This window comes from Mauremys mutica, chromosome 14, assembly GCF_020497125.1.
Source record: "Mauremys mutica isolate MM-2020 ecotype Southern chromosome 14, ASM2049712v1, whole genome shotgun sequence".
NCBI lineage: Eukaryota > Metazoa > Chordata > Testudines > Geoemydidae > Mauremys > Mauremys mutica.
The window spans coordinates 38004556-38028608 of record NC_059085.1 but is presented as its reverse complement, the minus strand read 5'-3'; the positions used below and the strand labels follow the sequence as shown (position 1 = coordinate 38028608).

Below are 24053 nucleotides of genomic sequence, written 5' to 3'. Positions count from 1 at the left end.
TTCAAGGTCCCTTCCAGTTCTAGGAGATTGGTATATCTCCAATTATTACCTTATTACCTTTCCCCTGCCCTGAAGTGCAAGAATACCAAGATGAGAGCAGCCCTCACAGTTCTCAAGCGAGTGGCAATAGCCGTCTGGAAGCTTGCAACGCCAGGCAGCTACCTGTCAGTCAGGAATCAATTTGGAGTGGGCAAATCTACTGTGGGGGCTGCTGTGATCCAAGTAGCCAACACAATCACTGAGCTGCTGCTATCAAGGGTAGTGACTCTGGGAAATATACAGGTTGTAGTGGATGATTTTGCTGCAATGGGATTCCCTAACTGTGGTGGGGGAACACATATCTCTGTCTTGGAGCACCAAGGCAGCCAGTACATAAACCGCAAGGGGTACTTTTCAGTAGTGCTGCAAGCACTGGTGGATCACAAGACATGTTTCACCAACATCAGCGTGGGATGGCCAGGAAAGGTTCATGATACTGGCATCTTTAGGAACTCTGGTCTGTGTGAACTGCTGCAGCAAGAGACCAGAAAATAACCATTGGGGATGTTGAAATGCCTATAGTTATCCTTGGGAACCCAGCCTTCCCCTTAATTCCATGGCTTATGAAGCCATACACAGGCACCCTGGACAGGAGTCAGTACGTTTAAAAGCATGCTGGTGCAGTTTGCTGACTCGGTTAGACTTCAGCTAAACCAATATTCCCATTGTTATTACTGCTTGCTGTGCGCTCCACAGTATCTGTGAGAGTAAGTGGGAGACATTTATGGAAGGTTGAGGCAAATTGCCTGGCCGCTGATGTGCAGCCAGACACCAGGGCAGTTAGCAGCGCGCCCTGCTGCGCTCTTCTCATCAGAGAAGCTTTGAAAACCAGTTTAATGACTGGCCAGGCTATGGTGTGACAGTTCTGTTTGTTTCTCCTTGATGAAAACCCGCCCCTTTGGTTCACTCTACTTCCCTGTAAGCCAACTGCCCTCCCCTCCCCTCCCCTCCCCCCTTTATCACCACTTGCAGAGGCAATAAAATCGTTGTTTCAAATTCATGCATTCTTTATTAATTTGTCTCACAAATCGGGGGATAACTGCCAAGGTAGCCAGGGAGGGGTGGGGGAGGAGGGAAGGGCAAGGCCACGCTGCACTTCAAAACTTACTGAATGTCAGCTTTTTGTTGCTTGGGCAGTCCTCTGGGGTGGAGTGGTTGGGTGCCCGGAGGCCCCTCCACAGTGTCTGGGTGAGGCGGCTATGGAACTTGGGGAGGAGGATGATTGGTTACACAGGGGCTGCGGCAGCGGTCTGTGCTTCTGATGCCTTTCTTGCACCTCAGTCATACGCTGGAGCATACCAGTTTGATCCTCCAGTAGCCTCAGCATTGCTTCCTGCCTCCCTTCATCACACTGACACCACCTATCCTCTTGCGCGTCCCTCCTGTCCTCGCGTTCATTTTGTGCTTTCCTGCACTCTGACACTGTCTGCCTCCACGCATTCTGCTGGGCCCTTTCAGTGTGGGAGGACTGCATGAGCTCAGAGAACATTTCATCGTGAGAGCATTTTTTTTGCCTTCTAATCTTTGCTAGTCTCTGGGATGGAGATGATAGGGGGAGCGTTGAAACATTTGCAGGTGCGGGAGGAAAAAAAAAGGGAGAGTAGTATTTAAAAAGACACATTTTAGAGAACAATGGGTAGAGTCTTTCACAGTGAACCAAGCTGTTAACATTACATAGCCTATTATATTGAGGGCCTGCTGGTTTGGTGTGAGAGATCTCACACGCAGGGCCGGCGGGTAACAGAATTTGGCTTGCAGGCAGACATGGTAAGCCACAGTCTTTTGGCTTCTTTAACCTTCATAATGTGGGAATGGTTTCAAACAACAGTGCCCTCATTTCCCATACCAACCACCCTTTGGGTTGGCCATTTAAAAAGAGAGGCTGTGGTTTTCGGGTTAATGTGCAGCACAAACCCAACTAAACCCCCTCCTACACACCCAGTTCTTTGGAATGATTGCATCACCCCTCCCCCCACCACATGGCTAACAGCGGGAATGATTTCTGTTAAGCCACAGGCAAACAGCCCACCAGGAACAGCCTCCTCTGAATGTCCCCTTAATAAAATTCCCCTATTTCAACCAGGTGACTATGAATGATATCACTCTCCTGAGGATAACACAGAGAGAGAAAGAATGGATGTTGCTTGAATGCCAGCATACACTGGGACCATACACTGCCATGCTTTGTTATGCAATGATTCCAGACTACATGCTACTGGCCTGGCGTGGTAAAGTGTCCTACCATGGAGGATGGACTAAGGCTACCCTCCCCAGAAACCTTTTGCAAAGGCTTTGGGAGTACATCCAGGAGAGCTTCATTGAGATGTCTCTGGACGATTTCCGCTCCATCCCCATACACGTGAACAGACTTTTCCAGTAGCTGTACTGGCCGCGAATGCATCCAAGTCTTCAGGGCAAATTAATCATTAAACATGCTTGCTTTTAAACCATGTATTATATTTACAAAGGTCCTTTCTCCACCTTCAAGGTCCGGGAGCCTGCCTTGGGTGGGTTGGGAGGGTACTGGCTCCAGGGTGATAAACAGTTCCTGGCTGTTGGGAGAAATGATTTCTCTGCTTGCTTGCTGTGCGCTATCTTCAACCTCCTCCTCATCTTCCTCGTCCCCAAAATTCCCATCCCTGTTGCGTGAGAATCCATTGACGGAGTGCACACACAGGGGTTGGGTAGTTGTAGGGGCACCCCCTAGAATGGCACGCAGCTCATCATAGAAGGGGCATGTCTGGGGCTCTGACTCGAAGCGACCATTTGCCTCTCTGGTTCTTTGGTAGGCTTGCGTGAGCTCCTTAAATTTCACGCGGCACTGCTGCGGGTTCCTGTTATAGCCTCTGTCCTTCATGCCCTTGGAGATTTTTTTCAAATATTTGGGCATTTCGTCTTTTGGAACGGAGTTCTGATAGCATGGATTCCTCTTCCCATACAGCGATCAGATCCAGTACCTCCCATTCAGTCCATGCTGGAGCTCTTTTGTGATTCTGGGACTCCATGGTCACCTCTGAGCTCGCCACGCTGGCCAAACAGGAAATGAAATTCAGAAGTTCATGGGGCTTTTCCTGTCTGCCTGGCCAGTGCATCTCAGTTGAGAGTGCTGTCCAGAGCGGTCACAATGGAGCACTCTGGGATAGCTCCTGGAGGCCAATACCGTCAAATTGCGTCCACACTATCCCCAATTTCAACCCAGCAAGGTCAATTTCAGTGCTAATCTCCTTGTCGGGGAGGAATACAGAAATTGATTTTAAGACACCTTTAAGTCGACAAAAATGGCTTCGTCATGTGGATGGGTGCAGAGTTAAATCAATCTAACGCTGCTAAATTCGACCTAAACTCATAGTGTAGACCAGGGCTGAGAAGAGGTATCTCTCTTTGGTTCCCTACTGTCCTTTCTTTGTCTCCTAATGTCTCTTACTCTTTCTCTTCTCTCTTCCTTCCCCCTCTTTCTTGCTGTTTCCTCTTCCTCTTGCCACTTGTTCCTTCCATTTCTCACAGTTTTTTCTCATACCTTTCTACCTGTTGTCCTTGTTAAACTCCACCTTACCACACTTATTACACATGCTCCCCATCAGCACTCTTCATTATTAGTGATTGTGGTGCCTATAAACTACAAGAATTTATCGCCCTGTGCTGCCTGGGAGGATGCAATTTGTGTGAAGTTGGATTGGGATTATATGATCATGGCACAATCCTGCCTAATTAAATGTACATAGGCTAGAATTGAGAGCTGTGTCAAAATTTAGTACGTTGAGACTGTGTGAGCCGGTCTCATTGCTGTAATAATTTAGCATAACATTAACATTGCTCCTGCATTCTTAGGGGAGAAATGGACATGTTTTAGTATTTATTATTTCTTTTAGGTACTCCACAGTGTGATATCTAACCTTTATGAATCTGTAATTTTGTTGGGAAGTGGTTGGGGTTTATGTATGAAGGGAGAAATAGACTTCTCCTGCAGGTGTGGAAAATTGATGGCTTGCCTGAAAGGTTTTGAAATGCTGGCATAATTTAATGTCAGGATAAGTCTTATGTTGTATCTTTGGAAGTGATTTTTGTGTAAATTGTGATAATTAACTGCTTGGCTCACAGTTAAAGCAGGTATGGAAATTATCCTTTTCAGTGGTGATTACAGGCGGTTGTGTTGACACAAAATAAGTAGCAAAGTATACTTAGTTTAACATGACTTTTTTAATGAGAGAATGTTATTTCTTGGAACTCTGAAGTACCAAATTTAGCATTGTTTACAATCTTTGTACAGCCACCTGGAAATGGGTTAGATTTTGGACAAAGATTCTTAGATTGTTAAATGGGATTACCGGGTATTCATTTTATTTGTGGGAGAACTGATTTTTTTTTTCCGTGTGGAGAACTTCCTGTGTCAAATTCTGCAAGACCAGACAGGCTGTGTTCTGTACCACCATTACATATTTTACATCCTTAAAAAGCTGTACACAATCCTATAAATCAAACTAACTGTTTTTCATTACATGATTACCCTCTTGGTAATTTCAGTCTCTGACTGAACCAGGGTCAGGTGACTTCAGCCAATTGATTTTGACAATTTGAAGGGGAAGTGCCCTTTCTTCCTCTTTCCCTCTAAGTCCTTATACTCTGTTCATCATTATGTTGTCTACTACTCAGTGATTCTTTGTTGAACTTGGATATGTGTGTTTAAGGTTTACCCCATCAGATGAGGGGAATCTAGTGCATTACAGCCTCAAAGCACTTGTCTTATGGAACCTCTTCTGCAGAGCTGTGGCAGCCAGGGCAAAAGAGAAACATCTAATCATCAATATTATTGGCAGCCTAATTTTGGCAGAAGGGCTCAGCTTTCTGATAATACTCCTTCATTGCATTTGTTTGCTCTGTATCTTGGGTCAGCTAAAAGTGAAGGACTTTCCAAGGCTGTCTGAGTTCACTGCAGACGTTTTGTTTGGAGCACAGTTCTATCCACAGTGACTTCAAAGGGGCCAACAATATAATTGCAGTGCTGAGTCAGCTGTGAGTTGGTGGCAGCATCTTAAGATGTGTAGCATAGCAAGAATTTTGTTGGTGTAAGATACTGCATGCCATCAGTGTAAGCTAAGTTATTTACGTTAAAAATAGGTGGATTTGAGAGCAATGTGCGGAGAAGAAAAACCTGTTGTATAATAAACACAAAGATCTTTTCAACCATTATGTGCTAAAAGATGCAGTTTAGGAATGGTGAAAAAGTCTTTTTAATTTTGCTGCCAGTAAAATATTTGGGGGAAGAGTGAATATTATGAAAGAACTAAGTAAACTTTTTAGCAATATTCTATTTTTTCCCTTACAGTTTAAACACTTAATGTTTAATACATTTCTATAACCCGTCACATGTTTTGAGTTAACCTTTGTGGACATCTGCTTGAGCAGCAGAAGGTTATTCAATTCATGATTTCCCAAGGCATTGCAATTTTTTAAAACTTTTTTTTTTCATCCTCCAGTAAAACTCTTCTTTTTTTTTCTGACTTTGCCTTAACGTAACCCACTGTGACACATCTACTTGTAAATGCCAGTATAACTTCAAAAATGGAACCTCTGCTGTCATTTTTCATAAGAGAAGCTGCAAAACATTCTGTCATGAAGTGATATCATTAAATCAGAAAAGAAACAGCCACTGAGTTAGGAATATGTTTATAACTACTCTTTGCATTTAGTTCTTTATTTAGAAGGACTTTGGAAAATTTATAGGAATATGGGAATTGCTAGTGGTCTGTGTAGTCCAGTAACCTGTCTCCAACAGTGGCTGGTACCAGACACTTTAGGGGAAGTTGCAAAGTAACCCTCAAAGTGGGCAGTTAGGTAATAACCTGCCCATATTGTAAACTTCCTCCTAATCTCCTTGATTAGAGGTTCACAAAGACCATGTCTACATTACAAACTTCTTTTAGCATAGCTATAGCAGTAAGGGTTATGAAGAGGTGTGATATCTGACTGACCCCTGTGTCAGCAAAAGCCCCTAGTATAGACACATTTATATCCTCAAAACTGCACTTTTACTGAGATGGCTTATTTCATTCAGGGATGTAAAATGGCTGGATTAAGCTGTGTCAGCAAAAGCACAGTTTTGCTGGTAAAGTTGTTTCCACAATAGGAACACTTTAGTATAGTATATTGATATAGCTATACTGGAAAACATTCCTAATATAGACATGGCTTTGTATACTAAAGTGTGAGGACATACAGGACCAGGTCTCTATCCAGTTTGCAGGTGTAAACAACTGTGCACACACTTTTTAAAGTATATGCCCCCATAAGGATGTTCTTTCTAAATATGAATTTTCATTACTATTGTATTATTGCAGCCCAAGAGGCCGCAATCAGGTTTGTGACACCCAAAGCACTGTGTAATCACATAGCAAGACACATCCCCTGCCCAAAAGAATTAGTCTAATTTAAAACAAATGGAGGAGATTATGAAGTTGATGGCAAAACTAACTTCGTAACTGAGCAATTAACAGTTTGAATGATCTTTAAATATTGGTTGTCCTTACTAACCATTATCAGCTGGCCCGCGCCGCTTCCAGCTATTGGCCCGGAGCAGCGATCCGCAGCCAGTGGGAGCCATGATCGGCTGGACCAGTGGACAGGGCAGGTAAACACACTGGCCCAGCCTGCCAGGGGCTTTCCCTACAGAAGCAGCGACCCCTGTTTGAGAAACCCTGCTGTAGCTGAAGTTTTCAAATATTCTTCACAGAATATGCCTTGTAGTAATTTTATCTGCAGGTGACAAAGACATGGATAACCACGGTGAGGTCTGCATTTGAGAGAACTGGTAAAGCTGATAGCCTGTGGCATATTATTATACCTGCAAACTGAGACTAGACAGAATGCCCAGGTTAATAGTTTCTAAAATACATAACAATTGGGAGCAGATTTTGACTTTCTGGTTGGGTTGTTAATTACTACCTTAATTTGTTCAAGGTGACCTAGTAAGAACTTATTTTCCTACACAATCTTTGCTTTCATTGGTGAAAAATGTGACCTTGGACTGTTGCTTTCATTGTTTAGCTGGTGTGGAATGCAGCACTTTCAGATGAGTCACGAGTAATAGGATGGGATCTGCAACCATCAAAAAACAAACAAACAAAAACACCACCACCAGCAGCTTCTTGATGGTGTGAGTGTTTCTGACAAGAAAATAAACATAAATGGATCTATCAGTAGCCCAGGAAACTAGCACATTAATTTAGCAACAACATAAACGAGTACGCTTTACTGCATTTATTTATTTTTTATGCAAGAAGTGTCCACCTAAGGTAAGCTCCTAAACTCAAACATTCATCTGGTGTGTCTATAGCTGCAAAGATTGGATCAGTTCCCCAGTTTTTAATCAATCTTAAAAAAAAATAAATACATGATTTGCTCTCTTATTATTTTTTTCCTTCCCATAATGGATTTCATCAGTAATTTCTTTTGAGAATGTTTTGGTTTAGGGTCAACAGTTGAACTACTTCTAAAAGCCAGTGGTAAACAAAGTACAATCCCACAGCCCAAGAAAGCCACCTGTATACTATACTTCAGTAAATGTTAATAGTTATCAGGGAGCTATGATACAGACATCAGAGTTAATCATAGAATATCAGGGTTGGAAGGGACCTCAGGAGGTCATCTAGTCCAACCCCCTGCTCAAGGCAGGACCAATTCCTAAACAGATTTTTACCCCCGTTCCCTAAATGGCCCACTCAAGGATTGAACTCATAACCCTGGGTTTAGCAGGCCAATGCTCAAACCACTGAACTATTCCTCCCACAATACATAAATAGCAAGAGGAAATAAATGTTCATGTTCAGTTTTGCCATTTGGGGCAGTGTGTTTCCTTTCTTCTGCAAGCTAGGAGGTAGGAGCCAGATCTGTCAATGTGGGGAAGACAAGGGCTGGCTTTTGTCTTTCATAAAGCCCTGTATTCTGCTTCCAAACAGCGCTGAAAGGTGGCCTCCAAATCTCCTGCTCTCCTAATCTGCATAGCAAAGTAGATCTCAAAACTTTGCTAATTTACCTTTTGACAAAGTCTTTTCCCTTGATTCAGTGGGCGGATTTTGTTTGCCTATTTTCCTTCCAACCTAAGAGAGAGCTGTGCATCACAGCTTGCAGCAACCCTCCTTATTTCCAAAGCTGTAGGCCCAACATAGTAGACAAGCCTGTATAAAAGAATCCGAAACACTGGAGGCACTTTCAGCCCTCCTTGAGTCCCTGTCTGGATGAAGCTCTGTTTTTGTTTATATGGGAAGTCACATTATAGGGGGAAATGGTTTCTTCAAAGAGCTCTGCTGGTATTTTTCAGCACTTGGCGGTGGCAGTTGTACTGTCTCTAGCACCACCACCCTACTTAGGCAAACTTTGCTACAAGCAAACCTCCTCAAATTCTTAAGAAGATATATTTTTTTTAATCACTCGTGGTTGGCCAAAGAGGACCTTTGAGTCAGTCAATATATAACTGAGAAACCAGCAAGGAGGACCTTCACACTGGAATCTTGCAGCGCTCATTACACTTAACATTCTCGATGAGAATGCTGGTCTCAAAAGAAAGCTTGTCACTATAAACTACAGGCTGGCATTACTATTCCTGGGACCAACATGGCTATAACAGCACTTCAGACAATAATGGAAGATATCATATTTTTGCTATGGAAGTCACCATTTTGTATCAACCAAGTGCCCAGGTGTTGTTTTGGGTTTTTTATGTTGTTTTTCTCCTTGATTGCAGCTACTTCTTGCTCTCCGGCTTTCCTCACAAGGAGGGGTTAATTGAATTACACTGCATATTCCCTGCACTGTTCAGTGGAGCTGTAGACCAGGGGGAGCTGGTGAGATGAGCCACAGACGCTGGCTAGAAGTTTCTTTCTTCCCTGGTACACAGGAGGGAAGAAGGATCTGAGCTGTGGTAACTAGAGAATATTGTGGGAGCAGAGGCCAGGAGCGTGTGGATGTAGGCTGTCCAGAGGGCATACTGAAATAAACTGTCCCAGTAAATGATCAACTAATTTGACAAAAATGATTTTCAGCTGTGAGACATAGGAGCATAAGGATGGAAATGAAAGATATTTCATTACAGTAAAATAATGTAACAATGTAATGGAATTTAGGGGTGGCAGCTTCAGAATTTGGTCCTGTTATGTGGTGATGTATGTGGCATTCTGATATTTTTTTTCTTTAATATTAAAGTGTGTGATTTAAACCCACAGAATGAGAATGTTTGTTTGTAATTTATTTAAAAATTCCACACTAGACATACCTTGCCCCTTTCTGTCCAGGCTTGCTGATAAAGGTTTTAGTGTTACCCACTTTCCTAAAATCACTTTTATAGAAGATATTGCTGTTTACACTGCACAGCTGAGGTGCCTAGCCGTTAATCATCAGATTAAACAGACCTGTCACAGAGCTGCAGGCTGGGTGGAAACTTGTATTGCAATTTTCAACCAGTGTAGCGGGCATGCAGATGGAGAAAATTCCTATTCTTCCCCTCCCCACCATACTACTATATGTAAACAGATTTTTCTTATATATGTCATGTTAATGCAAATAATAGTATAAGACTAAGAGTTGATTCCCCCCCCCCCAACTTATTAAACGTTTTCAAGACATTGAACCCAATTCACTGTTGCACTGTGGCCTTGTGCTGCTTGCTGGCACAAAGATGTCCTAAACCTGGCAGATATGTTCATCTAACAATTCCATGTTGACACGCAGCTGGGTTAGTAGCTCCACACCACTCCCTTGCAGCTCCTTGGGTGGGAGCGATAACTTGGAGAGAGGTGTCCACAGGCACCGCCCCCGCAGCTCCCATTGGCTGCAGTTCCATGCCAAAGGGAGCTGCGGGGGTGGTGCTTGGGGTGTGGGCAGCGTGTGGAGCCTCTTGGCTGCCCCTACGCGTAGGAGCCAGAGGGGGGACATGCTGCTGCTGCTTCCAGGAGCCTCACGGAGCAGGGCAAGCCCCAGACCCTGCTCCCCAGCGGCCGTTCAAGGGCTGGATTAAAATGCCTGGAGGGCCAGATGTGGCCCCTGGGCTGTAGTTTGCCCACCCCAGCCTAGATTCTTCCATGAGTTCTCTCTCTCTCTAAAGTTCAGTGCTTATTTGCAAGGTAAATATGACCTGAAGATTTTTCTGTAAAATGTTCTCTTTTCATAAATCAATAACTGGGTATTCCTAGTGGATATCACTTGTGTAAATGTTTTAAATAATTGATCTGAATGTTACTTTCTTTAATGCTACTTTTTCATTAATGCTAATGTGGTAGACACTTGTCTTTAGGCTACATTTATAGCTTCTTTTTAATTCCTTTACCCAACTTGCAATTTAATTTTTCATGCTTATTAACTTGTAGGATAAGAAGTGGTGTTAAGATATTGAGCACCAACTAATTTTATCCCCCAAATTACTAAAATCTCTAGTCTCAAAAAACAAGAAATGGTAGGCCAAATCAAATTGATTCTCTTAATATCCATTCTGGGATGTGACTCCCATTATCTTAGCCACCTGGGGTTGTTTGCCATGGTTTAGGGAACACCACAATTAAAAATAATCACTATTATTATTTGACTGTATTAAAGAAAAAAAATTAAAAACAGAACAAATAATATACAACGGTTACTGCAGCTACAATCTTCTTTATATGTTTCTCTGTGGCAAATTTTTAACCAACATTGCACCTTTGAGAGTGAGCCTGCCCCTGATGGGGCACTTTTATCCAGATAAGTTAAGACCACATTAGACGTGAGTTGTGTTTTTATAGATGGGCAAATGAATTTTTGTTTATGGGTAGGTGAGTGTTTTTTTTGTTTTATTAAAGATAACAGAGCTTAACTAAGTCTTGTGAAAGCAAAGAAGGTGTTTAAATTAGATTACTTGAGAGAAGTTTATTCAAGGAGCTCTCTTGAGACAGGATATTAAGAATTCTAATATTCAAATTAAATCCACTGCTTCTTTCTGTTTATCCAGGGTTCCTTATGGAAATATATAGTCTAAACCATTTTGGTGTTTAACAGGAGAAGCCATTACTTTCATAAAGTAGAATAGCTTTTCAATATCCCATTTAAAATCATTACAAGAAAAAATTAAATGTAGTGCAGGGATCTCAAATTCAATTTACCTTAGGGCCAGTGCCAGTCCTCAAATCCTCCCAGTGGGCCAGTGTCACTCATGCCGCCCAGAACCTGCCCCCCCCCCAAAATCCGGCCCCCACCTGCCTAAGGCTCTGGAACGGAGTTTGGGTGGGGGAGGAGGTCTGGGATAGTGGATTAGGGTGCAGGCTCTGAGAGGGAGTTTGGGTGCAGAAGAGGTGAGAGGTTGGGCTCTGGGAAGGAGCTTAGGTGGGGGAGGGGGTCTGGGGTGCAGGTTCTAGGAGGGAGTTTGGGGGTGGGAAGGAGTGCTGTCACAACCCAATGGCCCCCTCCCCTTAGGGAGTCCCCTGGGAAGGTAGATCAGAACAGCCCTGGCCCACCCCGCCCCTCCCCTGGGCTGCAGGGAGGGGCCGGCAGCCACTGGAGTGAGCAGGCAGACGCTGCTCAGCTCTGCTGCGCTTCCAGGGACCCTGAAGCAGGAGCGCCCGGGAGCGGCAGGTGGGGCTAAGGGACAGACCTGGCCCCAAAACTGCTGGAGCCCCATGTGCCACACTGGGGAGGCTCGCAGGCCGCAGATGGCCTGCGGACTAGGAGTTTGAGACCCCTGATCTTGTGCACTGGCAATCTTTCACCCTTGATGCTGAAATCTTGGTAATCTCATTGTGTTCCAGAAGCGGTGCTGTACTGGAAGGTTGCTGCTTCCTAATCCTGTGTGGGGTCTTTGTTCTTTGTCATCTTCCTGTTGTTTGCGTGCTCTAAAGAGATGAGATTAACAGGGTGAGAGGATATGAGTGTGATAGGTTTGCCATTGAAGTTGACAGATGGGAGCAAAATTCATGCTGCTTGCTTAATTCAGAAAAATGTTCTCTTCTTTCATAGTTTGAAGACACACCTCTTTTAGGGCATTCTTCAAATTGAATATTCACCGCTGTCACCTGTTCCGTGACTGAAGACATTCATGAGGTGGTTCTGGTAGCATCTTTAGAACATGAATATACAATCTGTAATAACTGTCTTTGTTCTTGTGGAGGGAGCTCTCAGAACATTTTAGGTTAGAGTTTTAACTCTTGGATTTAGCCCATTTTCTGAGATATTCCTGTAGCTTTATTAGGGTTTAATAGGAGTTGAAATTCTGTTTCAAATAAGTACAAATACTCTTATATGAAAAGTCTTCAGTTTCTCAAAATTGCCTTTTTAAAATTTACAAGATTCTTAAAGGGTCTTTTTAGCTTAAATAGTCTTCACAGAAGATACTTCTTCTTGGAAATCTTTGGAGAGGGGACTTGTATTTCTGAATTTGATAGGGAAATTGCCAGATAATTAATTGCCCAATTAAAAACGTGTGTGTGTGTGTGTGTGTGTGTGTGTGCACACACCTCTACTCTGATATAACGCTACCCCGATATAACATGGTAAAGCAGCGCTCTCGGGGGGCGGGGCAGCGCACTCCGGTGGATCAAAGCAAGTTTGATATAACGCAGTTTCACCTATAATGCGGTAAGGTGTTTTGGCTCCCAAGGACAGCGTTATACTGTGGTAGAGGGGTGTGTGTGTGTGTGTGTGTGTGTATATATATATATATATATATAAAATAAAAAGTTGTGGCTTACTGCCTACAAACTTCTGTGATTTTTTTTTTTTTTTACTTTTTTTTTATCGGACATTCTTTGTGTACCCTTAACCAGAGATGTGTCCCTAGATTTAATCCTCAAGGGTCACTGGTTTCTGTAACTTGATCACTGCTCACTGTTCATTCTGCTTTTATTGAGTTTCTTCGGAGTCCTCATGTTTTCAAGTTCTTAGAATCTGTGAAACAGTTTGTTAGCTCTCAGGAAACTAGAGAATATGGCAAGGATTTTCAAAGGAATTTAGCCTCCCATTTTCCATTGATTTTCATTCTTTTTGGGCCCCTTTGACAGTTCAAGCTATAATTTATACCATATCTAAATTAAAATTGTGTGTACATAGTGATGCAGCTCAGTGCTCCACAGCCTTCATTCTGCCAGTGCTGTATTGTATTGTCTATGTAATTTGAGTTCTTTGGCAATCTCATTCTTGCTTTAAATTGAATTGTGTGCTGGGATTTGATAGGAAGAGAGAGATGATTCTAGGACGGTCAGTCATGGGAGGCCAGTTTATGGTATGAGTCTTTACTGTAGCAATTAGTAAACAATATAATTAGTAAACAATAATTCATGTATTTCAGTATATTGTACAGTAGACTTATATTTTTCACCAGTGTGTTTAAACTGGTTGCCATAGCTACAAGAAGAAATGTTGTTCAATGTTCAGTAGTATACAAGTTTTCTATTTGTTTTCTATATTTCTGTAACTTGGTTAAATTTCTAGAATACGCTAAATTTTTATCTGCAGAATTAAGCTGTCCTGCAGTGCTTTAGTGGAAAGATTAATTAGAATTACAGGAATTGTATTGGTATCTCTGATTTATTTTTCATTATAGAGCTGCCAATATGATGATTATTGAAGCATTGTTTTGGTGGCACTACTGCAACACCATTAAACAAGTAGAAGGCAAATACTTCCTTCTTTTGGCTAACAAATATTTGGCATTTTTCTCACTTTTACAGAGTGAACATTTGTGTTTCTCGCTAATAGGATCTTTATCGAACAGATCATAGAATCATAGAATATCAGGATTGGAAGGGACCTCAGGAGGTCATCTAGTCCAACCACCTGCTCAAACCAGGACCAAATCCCCAACTAAATCATCCCAGCCAGGGCTTTGTCAAGCCTGACCTTAAAAACCTCTAAGGAAGGAGATTCCATCACCTCCCTAGGTAACCCATTCCAGTGCTTCACCACCCTGCTAGTGAAAAAGTTTTTCCTAATATCCAACCTAAACCTCCCCCACTGCAACTTGAGACCATTACTCCTTGTTCTGTCATCTGGTACCACTGAGAACAGTCTAGATCCATCCTCTTTGGAACCCCTTTTCAGGTAGTTGAAAGCAGCTATCAGATGCCCCCCTCATTCTTCTCTTCTGCAGACTAAACATTTCCCTCAGCCTCTCCTCATAAGTCGTGCTCCAGCCCCATAATCTTTTTGTTGCCCTCCACTGGACTCTTTCCAATTTTTCCACATCCTTCTTGTAGTGTGGGGCCCAAAACTGGACACAGTACTCCAGATGAGGCCTCAGCAATGTCGAATAGAGGGGAATGATCACGTCTCTTGATCTGCTGGCAGTGCCCCTACCTATACAGCCCAAAATAACACTAGCCTTCTTGGCAACAAGGGCACACTGTTGACTGATATCCAGATTCTCGTCCACTGTAACCTCTAGGTCCTTTTCTGCAAAATGTTACATAATGATTGGTCAGGACATTTTAACATTATGAATAGCTTGCTTTATGTTTCCCACTGACAAATATACTACCTCAGTTGCTGGATTGCGATGTTTGGCAGAGGATATTTGTCACATTAGGCCAAAGTGTGGGTTTTGTTTAAGACTTTTTTGGCAGGAGACAAGCTTCTAAATGTTTGATGTGGGAAAATCTATTTTTGAGTTACAAACTGAATTTGAATGTAATATGTACAGATGTGTATATGTGATTAGGTGTATGGACCCCATGGTGGCCCTGTGACAAAGGGGTTAATGCAGCAACCACCTGTCAGTGCTGATTAGCAGCTTCACAGCAGCTGGGAGAATAAAAGAGCTGAGAAGCAGAGGAGCAAGACAGCTTCCCGGGAGAAAGCAAACTGGAGAAGGAAGGTCCTGCCAGCAAGCTGGTGAGAAGCCACCCAGAGACAACTCCAGCAAAGGGATAACCAGATCTATAGGCTGGGAAAGTCTATGGAACCAAGGGAGGTAGGCAAGAACTCAGGGCACAGCAAGATGAGTTGTTGAGTCTTGATACCGCCTCTCTAGTTTTAAGGGCCCTGAGCTGGAACCCAGTGGCATGGGTACACCTGAGTTTCGCTATCCATCCCTCAGAAACTTAAGACCCCAAGGGGTTTCCGGACACTCTGATAACCAGGACCAGCTAACCCTGCCACAATGGGAAATCTGAACACCACAATAGGACTGAGACTAACACACTTTATAGTCCAAGAATGGGACTCCGATAAGGACTCTGGCAAGAGCAGCTGACTGACTGCTCTGCCAGACCAAGTACCCTGAGGGGGTGCTGTCATTTCATTTTGCATTCATATTTGGTATTGGCTTGCGCAAATAGCCACTTATACATTTTGACTGGAAAGCTCTTTGCACAAATACTGACTACTGTATGTATTTAAAAGTAATTGACAAACAGATTAGGTGTGGGCAATTGAATGGCTGCATTTTTCAAAATCAGACCCCATATTATATTGAGTATCAAGTATGCTTAATTATTTTTAAGAGGACCAATGGATATAAAACTGTATTTTGATCTTGATCTCTTGGTGACCAGCATAATATTTTAACCAAACACTTGATTCCTTTATTCTTGCAGAATTTGTATTGTTTTTCAGAATATTAAATTGTGTAGACATACGTTTGGGGGTTTTGTGTGTGTTTCATATTTCAGGTTTCTTAGGCTCTAGTCCTGAAAGCTGTTCTATATGACTGGATCCCATCAGAGCCTCTTTCACTTCTTTGGGCATCCGCAGGGACTCAGGGGATTGGGTCCTAAATTTGGAAATCCAGGAGTTTAAAAGGGCTCTTCTTCCAATGTTTGTATCTGACACTTGATAGAGCACTGTTATATTTTAGAATGCACAGGGTAGATTTGCTATGCAGTGCCTTAGCAGCATGACTCCCATTAGCATTTGTCAGTTTAAGATAGCATCTGAATGAAGATGATTTTTTAATGATGATCTAGAAAATACTCAAAATAGAAAAATGTATTGTGAAGGCAATTTTATGTTGACATTAAGATGTTATTGTAAAGTCTATAAATGTCTGAGACCTCCTCCCCCTCAGTGGGAAAAGTAATTTTAAAGCACTGTGGGTTGTTGTACTTTGGCTTCTTCCTCCCTTCTTCACCCACCAGGCTTGATATCCAAGTTAATGCCTCATGTGTTAAATCCAAATGACAATGAATTTGGTGGCCTCATCTAGTCCTAATGTCAGCACACCTCAAAACTAGCATGCAATTTTGTCATAATTACCAAAGGGAACGGCTTCTGTTCACATGTCCGTTAGCACCTAAGAGATGCTTCAACTGATGCAATAAATGTTGATTGATGGGATCAACTCTGTTATTCGCAACATAAAATTTTATCTTAAAGTGTTTGCAGTTCACGTGGATAGTATGAAAAGTAGCTTCCAATGGTACATAATCACTTCTCACACTCCAGTAAACGCTGGATTCAGAAGAATCCTTGAGTAAGTGGCACCAGTTCATCTGAAAGGGCCACTGACATCAAGACTAAAAATCTAAATAAGACACGCTGCCTTTGGTATCTAATAGGAAGAAGCCTCCTGAGTTTATCATAGAAATTTAGCCTAAGCCTCATTTCCCCCCTCTCCCCACTACCCATACATTTTTTTCATGTCAAAAGAGGGAAAATTATAATAAAAATGCAGGAAAGTCATAAAATGGCCAAATTCTTTCACCTTATTCCTCTGGGAAGGGTCATTAATGGACACAGTACTATGTTGATGGGCACAACACACATACCTATAGACCTAGATGAGCTTTATTGTGTAGATTATAATTATCAGCTATAAAGGAAAAACATTCTCAGAATGGCACACACTTACTTGAAACTAATCTGTTATTGACAGAGGTGATTTTATATGGCATTTGCACACACCATTAGCTTGTGTAGTAAATCATCCTTTTGGCTAAAGAAGATAATCTTTTCTCAAAACCATTTGTCCCTACTGACAGTAAATTGTCCGAAACAGTTTTTAGAATATTTAGCAATTGTTCCTTGAGTCAGAGTTCTCATTCATTTAAAAAAGCAATTGTCATGCTTGATTTGTGATTTTTTTTTTCTTTTGGTCTACAGGGGGAATTTCCTCAGATCAAAGTGTTTTCTAGTCTGTCACCTATCCCAGGATTCACCAAGTGGCTCATTGGACTTCTGACCTCACAGACAAAGGAACAAGGGAGAAATGAACTATTTACAGATGCAGAATGCCAAGATATCTCTGAGATCACAGGTGACCCTGCTACTGAAACGCTAAAGAGGCTCTTAACTAACAACGAATGGGTGAGATCGGAAAGATTGGTCAAAGCATTGCATTCACCATTTATGAGGCTCTGTGCTTGGTACCTGTATGGAGAGAAACACCGTGGATATGCCCTTAATCCAGTAGCAAACTTTCACCTTCAGAATGGTGCTGTGCTGTGGCGGATAAATTGGATGGCAGACACAAGCCCCCGTGGGATCACTGCTTCATGTGGCATGATGGTAAACTATCGGTATTTCTTAGAGGACACAGCAAGTAACAGTGCAGGATACCTTGGGACAAAGCACATCAAAGCCTCAGAACAGGTTCTTTCCTTGGTGTCTCAATTTCAGCAAAATAGCAAACTTTAAATATACAAGAAGATTTTAAGAGTGAACATTTCTCATTTGAATGAAGGGGTATGATATCTTGGGATGTCCTTATTGAAAAGGGAATGTTTGTAATAAAACAATGAGCTCTGTTCTTAGTCACAGCAGGATGCAAAATTACATTATCTGCCAAAATTACTATAACTTTCTTTACTTGCACTGTCAGATACTCAGAGTCTGATACAGTATGGTTGAATTATCGCCATACTTTATGTTCAGATGAGCTGGAAGTGTGTATTAAAGGCTGTGTAAACTCATCTCAGTAAGGTTACAAGCCAGTGGTGACTTGTGTGGACTGTTCTCTGCCCCTGTTGTCGTTCTCAGGATCAATATAGTTGTTTAAGCTACATCTTCAAAAGCACAGAGGAACTCCTCAGTACACGAATATATTAAATAGATGAATACCCAAATAACTAGATAAAAGCAATGGGCGAAGACAATTTATTGTTCAAATATATATAAGCTGAAGAGCAATCTGCAGCATTTCTTCACTAAGGTCTTTGTCTTCTTTATTCCTGACATTTTTTGGTAAAACCTCTTGATTTGGTCATTCTTTTGCTTTTTCAAAGTAAAGTACAAAGTGCCAACACTGACTCATTGCTCTGATCGAGCAACAAGATACCTTGTATTTCTGTGGCTTTTTCTCAAGGCAGTAGGTATGTGCAACAGTGTATTTGCAGATTGCTATAGCTCATATTTACAGTTCAAAAAGTAAAATCAGTGGCTCTAAATAAGAGAAGAAAGTCTGTTGCTTATAGGACTTAATTAGGAAGCTTTAGGAGATATATAAAATCTCCGTAAATTATATTGGACATTTTAGAAATTGGACTTTAATAAGCTTTTTTTAATAGTAAAAAGCCAGATTTGATCTGTAAAGCAATAAATTAAAATAAGTCTTGCCCTATAAATGTTACATGATCTCTCTCTTAAAATGTACTGTATTCAGGTTACAGTCACACTTGATGTTAATATCTCCAGTGAAATAAGATCACTGACTTCAATGGATCAGATATCAGCAGATTCGGAGTGCAGAATTCTTGGCTTCTTCAATGTATGATGAAATCCTGACCAAATTCCTGAGAGAATTACACAAACATTTCTATTTCCTTATGCAAGTAAAGGTGAAGGGATCCCTAAGTGTCCAGATGTAACATTTCATTCCAGGAGAAAGGACAATCAAACGAATTGTGTGTGTTCACTAAACAAAAATCTTCCTACCTACTGAGTGGCCTGTTTTAAATATCTGCTAAAGAGATTAAATGTTCCCTGGCTTCAGCTGATGGCAGATTTCTCAGTGAGATGATGTAGCTGGATGCACTACACACTATTCCCTTCAGAACAAAGTCATTTTTACATAGCAGCTGGTCTTCACATTAGCAATGGCAACTAGCCTAGCCATGCTGCTTTCATTATGGTTTTAAGAATGGTTCCAAAAGCCATCACATCTAGTGAGCAAGTATCTCTTATGTCAACAAATTAAAGCAAACCCATGGGTTTTGATCAGATACCAGTAAAAAAAAATTACTACCACCTTCTTGTGGGGGAGGAATCTTGTGTTGCCAAATTTTTTAAGGAAAATTAAGAGTCTCTTTGCTCAACTTGAATTTGTGAAAATGCCAGAGGGCAATACAGTCCGTGCCAAAAGATTAGCTTTTCCACTGCCTCTGCATAACTTGACTCATTGCACATGAGCCAGAAAGACACTGTAAAGTTTTTGAGAAGAGATCAGTAAATTCTTCAGGATGCCTCTGCATTTCCCACTTAGGGAATTAAGTACTCAAACTTCTGGAATCTCCTGGTGTGAGTAGGGTTCTCTGGACATGGTCCTTTGTTTGGCCAGTGGTGGGAAAGCAGCTCAGCCTAATCAATCAGTCCGTGGCCTAGAATAAAGGTAACTGCCAACGGGACAAGAAAACAGTTATTTTATTTCTAAAACTGGTACGTCACTGATGGGGTGAGGACTGGGGTACTGTGATTTTTTTTCTAATACCTGAGAGCAGACAGACCCCACTGTGTACCAACTTAACTGGTGAGAGTAAACGGCAGGCTTGTGTACACATGAAGGTTAATGTGGAATAAGGTTGGGTGTGAATTTAAAGTGAATTACCTATCCCTGCTTAACTCCATTTGTGGAAACTTATTCCATAATAACAGCGCCTTATTCCAAATTAGCTTAATCTACTTTAAACTAATTTGGAATAAGGCATTCTTCTTTTGGATTAAGAGAGTCCACACAGGGAGTTGATCAGGAAGAGTTATTCTGGAATAACTCCTGATGTGTGGTGGTTGGGACTGCACGTGCCTTTATGCCCTCAGTTGAGGGATCACAGGCATGCAGGGCACATGTGTGGCCCCAATGGACACTGCCAGCTAAAAGACCATGAGAGGGATCCACATGGAAAAAGCATCTCAAACCAGAGTTACTGTTAGGAGTGACCTGCTGTTCCCTAGGTTTTTCAGACCTGCTCATCACCCGTTAAGATCAATGGGAGCTGCTGGGTGTTCAGCAGGTCTGAAAAACTTAGTCACTTATTTATATGGCTAAAAAAAAGCGGTTGGGTACTGAACTCTTTTGAAAATTTGACCGACCGCCCCCCCCACCCCCCACACACACTGAAATCAGTAGGAGTTGAGGCTTCTGCACCTTACACCAAAAGGCATTATAAACAGGGGCTTAATCCTGCTGTTATTGAAGACCATGACAGGTGCAGGACTGGGACGTCACAGGATAAATGTAGTCCCTCTGGAACCCATTAATATCAGGTATGAATGACAACACATGTACTTCTTGATGTATTTTCACAGTGCAGAGTGCACTCAGTCCGTCATTGCTTCAGCTTGTCTAAATTGCCTGTCGATGGCTCTTGGAGTAAATTTCAGCATTTGCTATGTATAAAATGTCAGTTTTGCTTAAAGGGAGAATATTATCCATGTTTAAAGACTCTCAAGGACTTAAGAGTTTAAAAATCTGCTAAATGAATTCAGCCAGACCTTGCACTGGAGTGACACCCATTAGTGTTGCCATAGCGAATAGTCAATTGCATCTTCGGTGTTAATACCCCAGTTTTCTAGGGGTTCTAGCAGGACCATTTTGAACTTTCATCCTTCTGAAACTTGGTGTGCAATTTCTCAGCCTGAAACAGATTTTTTTTTCATTTAAAAATAACCTCATTTTTAGACTTAGAGCAAAAAATGGGGGTTTAAATATTTTCTCTAAGGCAAAACAGCTTAAATTTAAGAACCTGAAATTTTTCAAGCTTGTATTCCCAAGAGGCACTTATTCATCTGAAGTTATACTGGCTAAGACAAGAATTATGAGTATTTATAAAGGCTAGTGCCAGGGAATAAGCTGATCACTTACTGGGATGAGGAAGAAATCTCCCTTTTCCGAATAGGTTGACTGTAGAAGTTTTATTAAAAGTCCCCTTGATTTGACAATAGTTTTGATACCAGACTAGATGGATGAATGATCTGACCTGGTATGACTTTTATCGTTTTCATGCTATGTGTAGACCAGTGCCTTTTAAAATTAAAGACTAAACAAACAAAAACTCTGTCATTTTCTGTTTTTCTATAACAACATGGAAAAAAAAGACCCATTTTAAATAAGGATCTGATTTTCAATGGTGCTTTCCTAGCAGATGCACCTGCAGTTGCAACTGATATAATAAAACACCTTTGCAGGTACAGGCATTAATATCTATAATACCTGCCCATATGGCCAATAGTGGTAGGAAAGTGCCCTTGAAAGTACCTGCAAGCTCATAGTTCCCCACCAGGATCTAAATATCAGGCCTAAAGTTGTAGCATAAAATTGTGACCAGAGTAAGGAAAAGATGAGTAAAGAGTACGTTCCCATTTCTGTGCTTTCCCTATTATTTCTAGAACGCTGCAGCCTCTTTTGTGTGTAACATCATTAAATATTATCTTTACATGGAGCCCTGAGGGGGAACATGTGTACATAACAGTTGTGTGGGTGCTGAACTTTCAATGGCTGCTGTCAAAAGAGTGCTTAGTCTAATACCCTGACAGCCAGATAGTCACTTAGGAAAACCTCATTTTCAGCAAACACATTACTGCAGGACATGACACTTTTGTTTTCAGCAGAGATCAGAAGCTAGGTGTATTTATTTTTCCCTTCTCCAAAGTTTAGAAAGTACAATTTAATCAGTATACTCCTGGTTTTAAGATGAAATTCAGTTTTGTGTATGAATAAATACAGCTGTTTGTGAAGGAAAAACCCTATATTTGTTCTCTAAAATGCCTCCGGTTTGAGGAAGTCAAATAAGAGACTTCTATTAAAGACAACACAGATTTTGAGTGATGCAACAGGTTGATCTAAATCAGGCTCATAAAGTGTGGATTCTCACACCTAGACAGAGTTTAAATGCCTCCATGGTCTGCTTGTTAGGAGATCATAAGCAAAGATTTTTAACATCACTTTGGAGGTGCATTATATGGGTGTATTTTCTATATGACATCTGTTCTCCTCAAGCACCTGCAAAAGTATTTCACTTCATCAGTTTGCTTTTTGGTTCACTTCATCTGTTAGACCAGTAATCTAACAAATGAGGCTAAATATTCTATCATTTAATTGTGCATCAGAAATGTAGTTCAATTTTAAAAGAACCTTTGTGAAAGGATTGTTGAGGGTGAAGTCTTTGGTCATTACTGCCACTGGCTGTTTATTCCCATGAGTTTTCTTTCATTGGTTGTTGGCCTTAAAATGACCATCAGTGCTTGGACTGTCCAGCTTGCCAATAAAGGTTGCTTTAAAATGAACAATGCTGAAAGTGGAAAGGAAATGCTCACCATATATACTATTTACTGGGGCAATGGGCATGTCATTGGCGAGGTTTTATTCCAGTCTTTTGAAATGCAGCTTCATTGCTCAAAATGCAGGGATAATGGCTCCCCTCTCCCAGTTTGTGGAGTTGGTGAAGCCTATTCTGAAGAGCGCACACATAACAAAGAGGAGGTGGTAATAGTGTATAACACAGCAAAACTTGGGTCTTCTTCCAGTGTTTGTCTGAGACTGAGCAGGGCACAGTTATATTTTAAAATGTAAAAGGTACATTTGCAGTACAGCGCCTCAGCAGGATGACTCCCGTTTGCTTTTGTCAGTTTCAGCTAGCTACTGAACGATGATGCTTTTTTAATGATAATCTAGAAAATATTCAAAATAGAAAAATGTATTATGTAGCCATCATAAAGGCAATTTTCTGTTGACATTAAAATGCTATTGTAAAATCTATAAATGACTGAGACCCCCTCCCCCTCAATATGAAAAGTAATTAACACTCTGGCTTCTTTCTCCTTCTTTGGTCCCAAGCTGAGGAGTTTTCATGTGCTATCCTTTTCCGATAGCCTTTTATCATTATAAAACTCTCATTGGGCCGAAGAGTTAAACACATGCTGAACCCTCTGACACAACGCCATCTGGCTAGAGAATAACACCAAAGGGCTAAATTCAATTAATGGGTAGTGTAGTCTCTACACACTCAATCCATGGCTTCTCTGTGAAGGGGCCAGATCCTGTCGTCTAGTCAGGGCCAGAGAAAGGCGTCTGTCGGTAGAGGGAGGGCAGAAAGGGAGAGAGAAAGTGTCATCAGTCAGTATTTCCTCAAATTCTGGCACCAGGCTATTCCTAAGTGGAAATCAGAGCAGACTTCGGGCAGCTGGGCATTAGTTGAAGCCTGCAGCCTGGCCCAAAGGCCCATTGTTGCTGAACAGCATTCTGGCCTTGTCCTTTATACCACTATACCAACCCCACACCATTGAAGGATTCCCCGAAAGCGGGGGAAGTCACAGGAAACTCGCTAAAGTACCTTTACAGCTTCTGTGGCACAAAGCGGACAATGTGGGTTGTCTGGTGCAAGGGAGCTAACAAATAGTGATTGTATTAATGGGGTATTTGCTCTAAACAGCTGCCCACACTATACTGGATGGAGTCTACAAACTCATTTCAGCGAGAGCGGTGGGCTGGGTAATGACTTTTAGTCTCTATCGTAATGAACTGGGTTGGAACCATTAACCCAGAGAGGGTTAATGCTTCTCTAAGGCTTTCCATTGCAAACTCAATTTGTAAACCATAGCTGGTTGTTTTGGAGAACATACTGCTGAATCTGGGTGTTTTACAGGTCTGCTATCAGCCCAGGTACAGATTTATTTTGAGGAGGAGGAGGAAGGACATAAATTGATTTTGACATGCATTAGTCACAGATTCGCAAAAAAATGTTTTTAAACACAGTTGCAGATGCTCAATTAAAAAAAAAAAACATACTATGAAAATGGCTTGAATTTAACCTAACAACACTTTACAGACACACAGTCCCTAATGTGGACTGCTGCCTTTTGTTGCTATCATTCCAGTAGTAATAAACAAACTGGTCTTGATGGGAGAACTCAAAGAACAG

General features: G+C 41.6%; 1 protein-coding gene across 1 annotated transcript in view; it reads left to right on the top strand.

Moving 5' to 3' along the window:
* MLYCD (malonyl-CoA decarboxylase) overlaps window positions 1-17890 on the top strand; it is a 49642-nt gene extending 31752 nt beyond the window's left edge. The window contains exon 5 of the mRNA XM_044987148.1: window positions 17086-17890. Coding sequence (XP_044843083.1) covers window positions 17086-17619 — 534 coding nt within the window. The 3' untranslated portion in view covers window positions 17620-17890. The remainder of the gene's footprint in view (window positions 1-17085) is intronic.
* Window positions 17891-24053: the final 6163 nt, after the last annotated feature.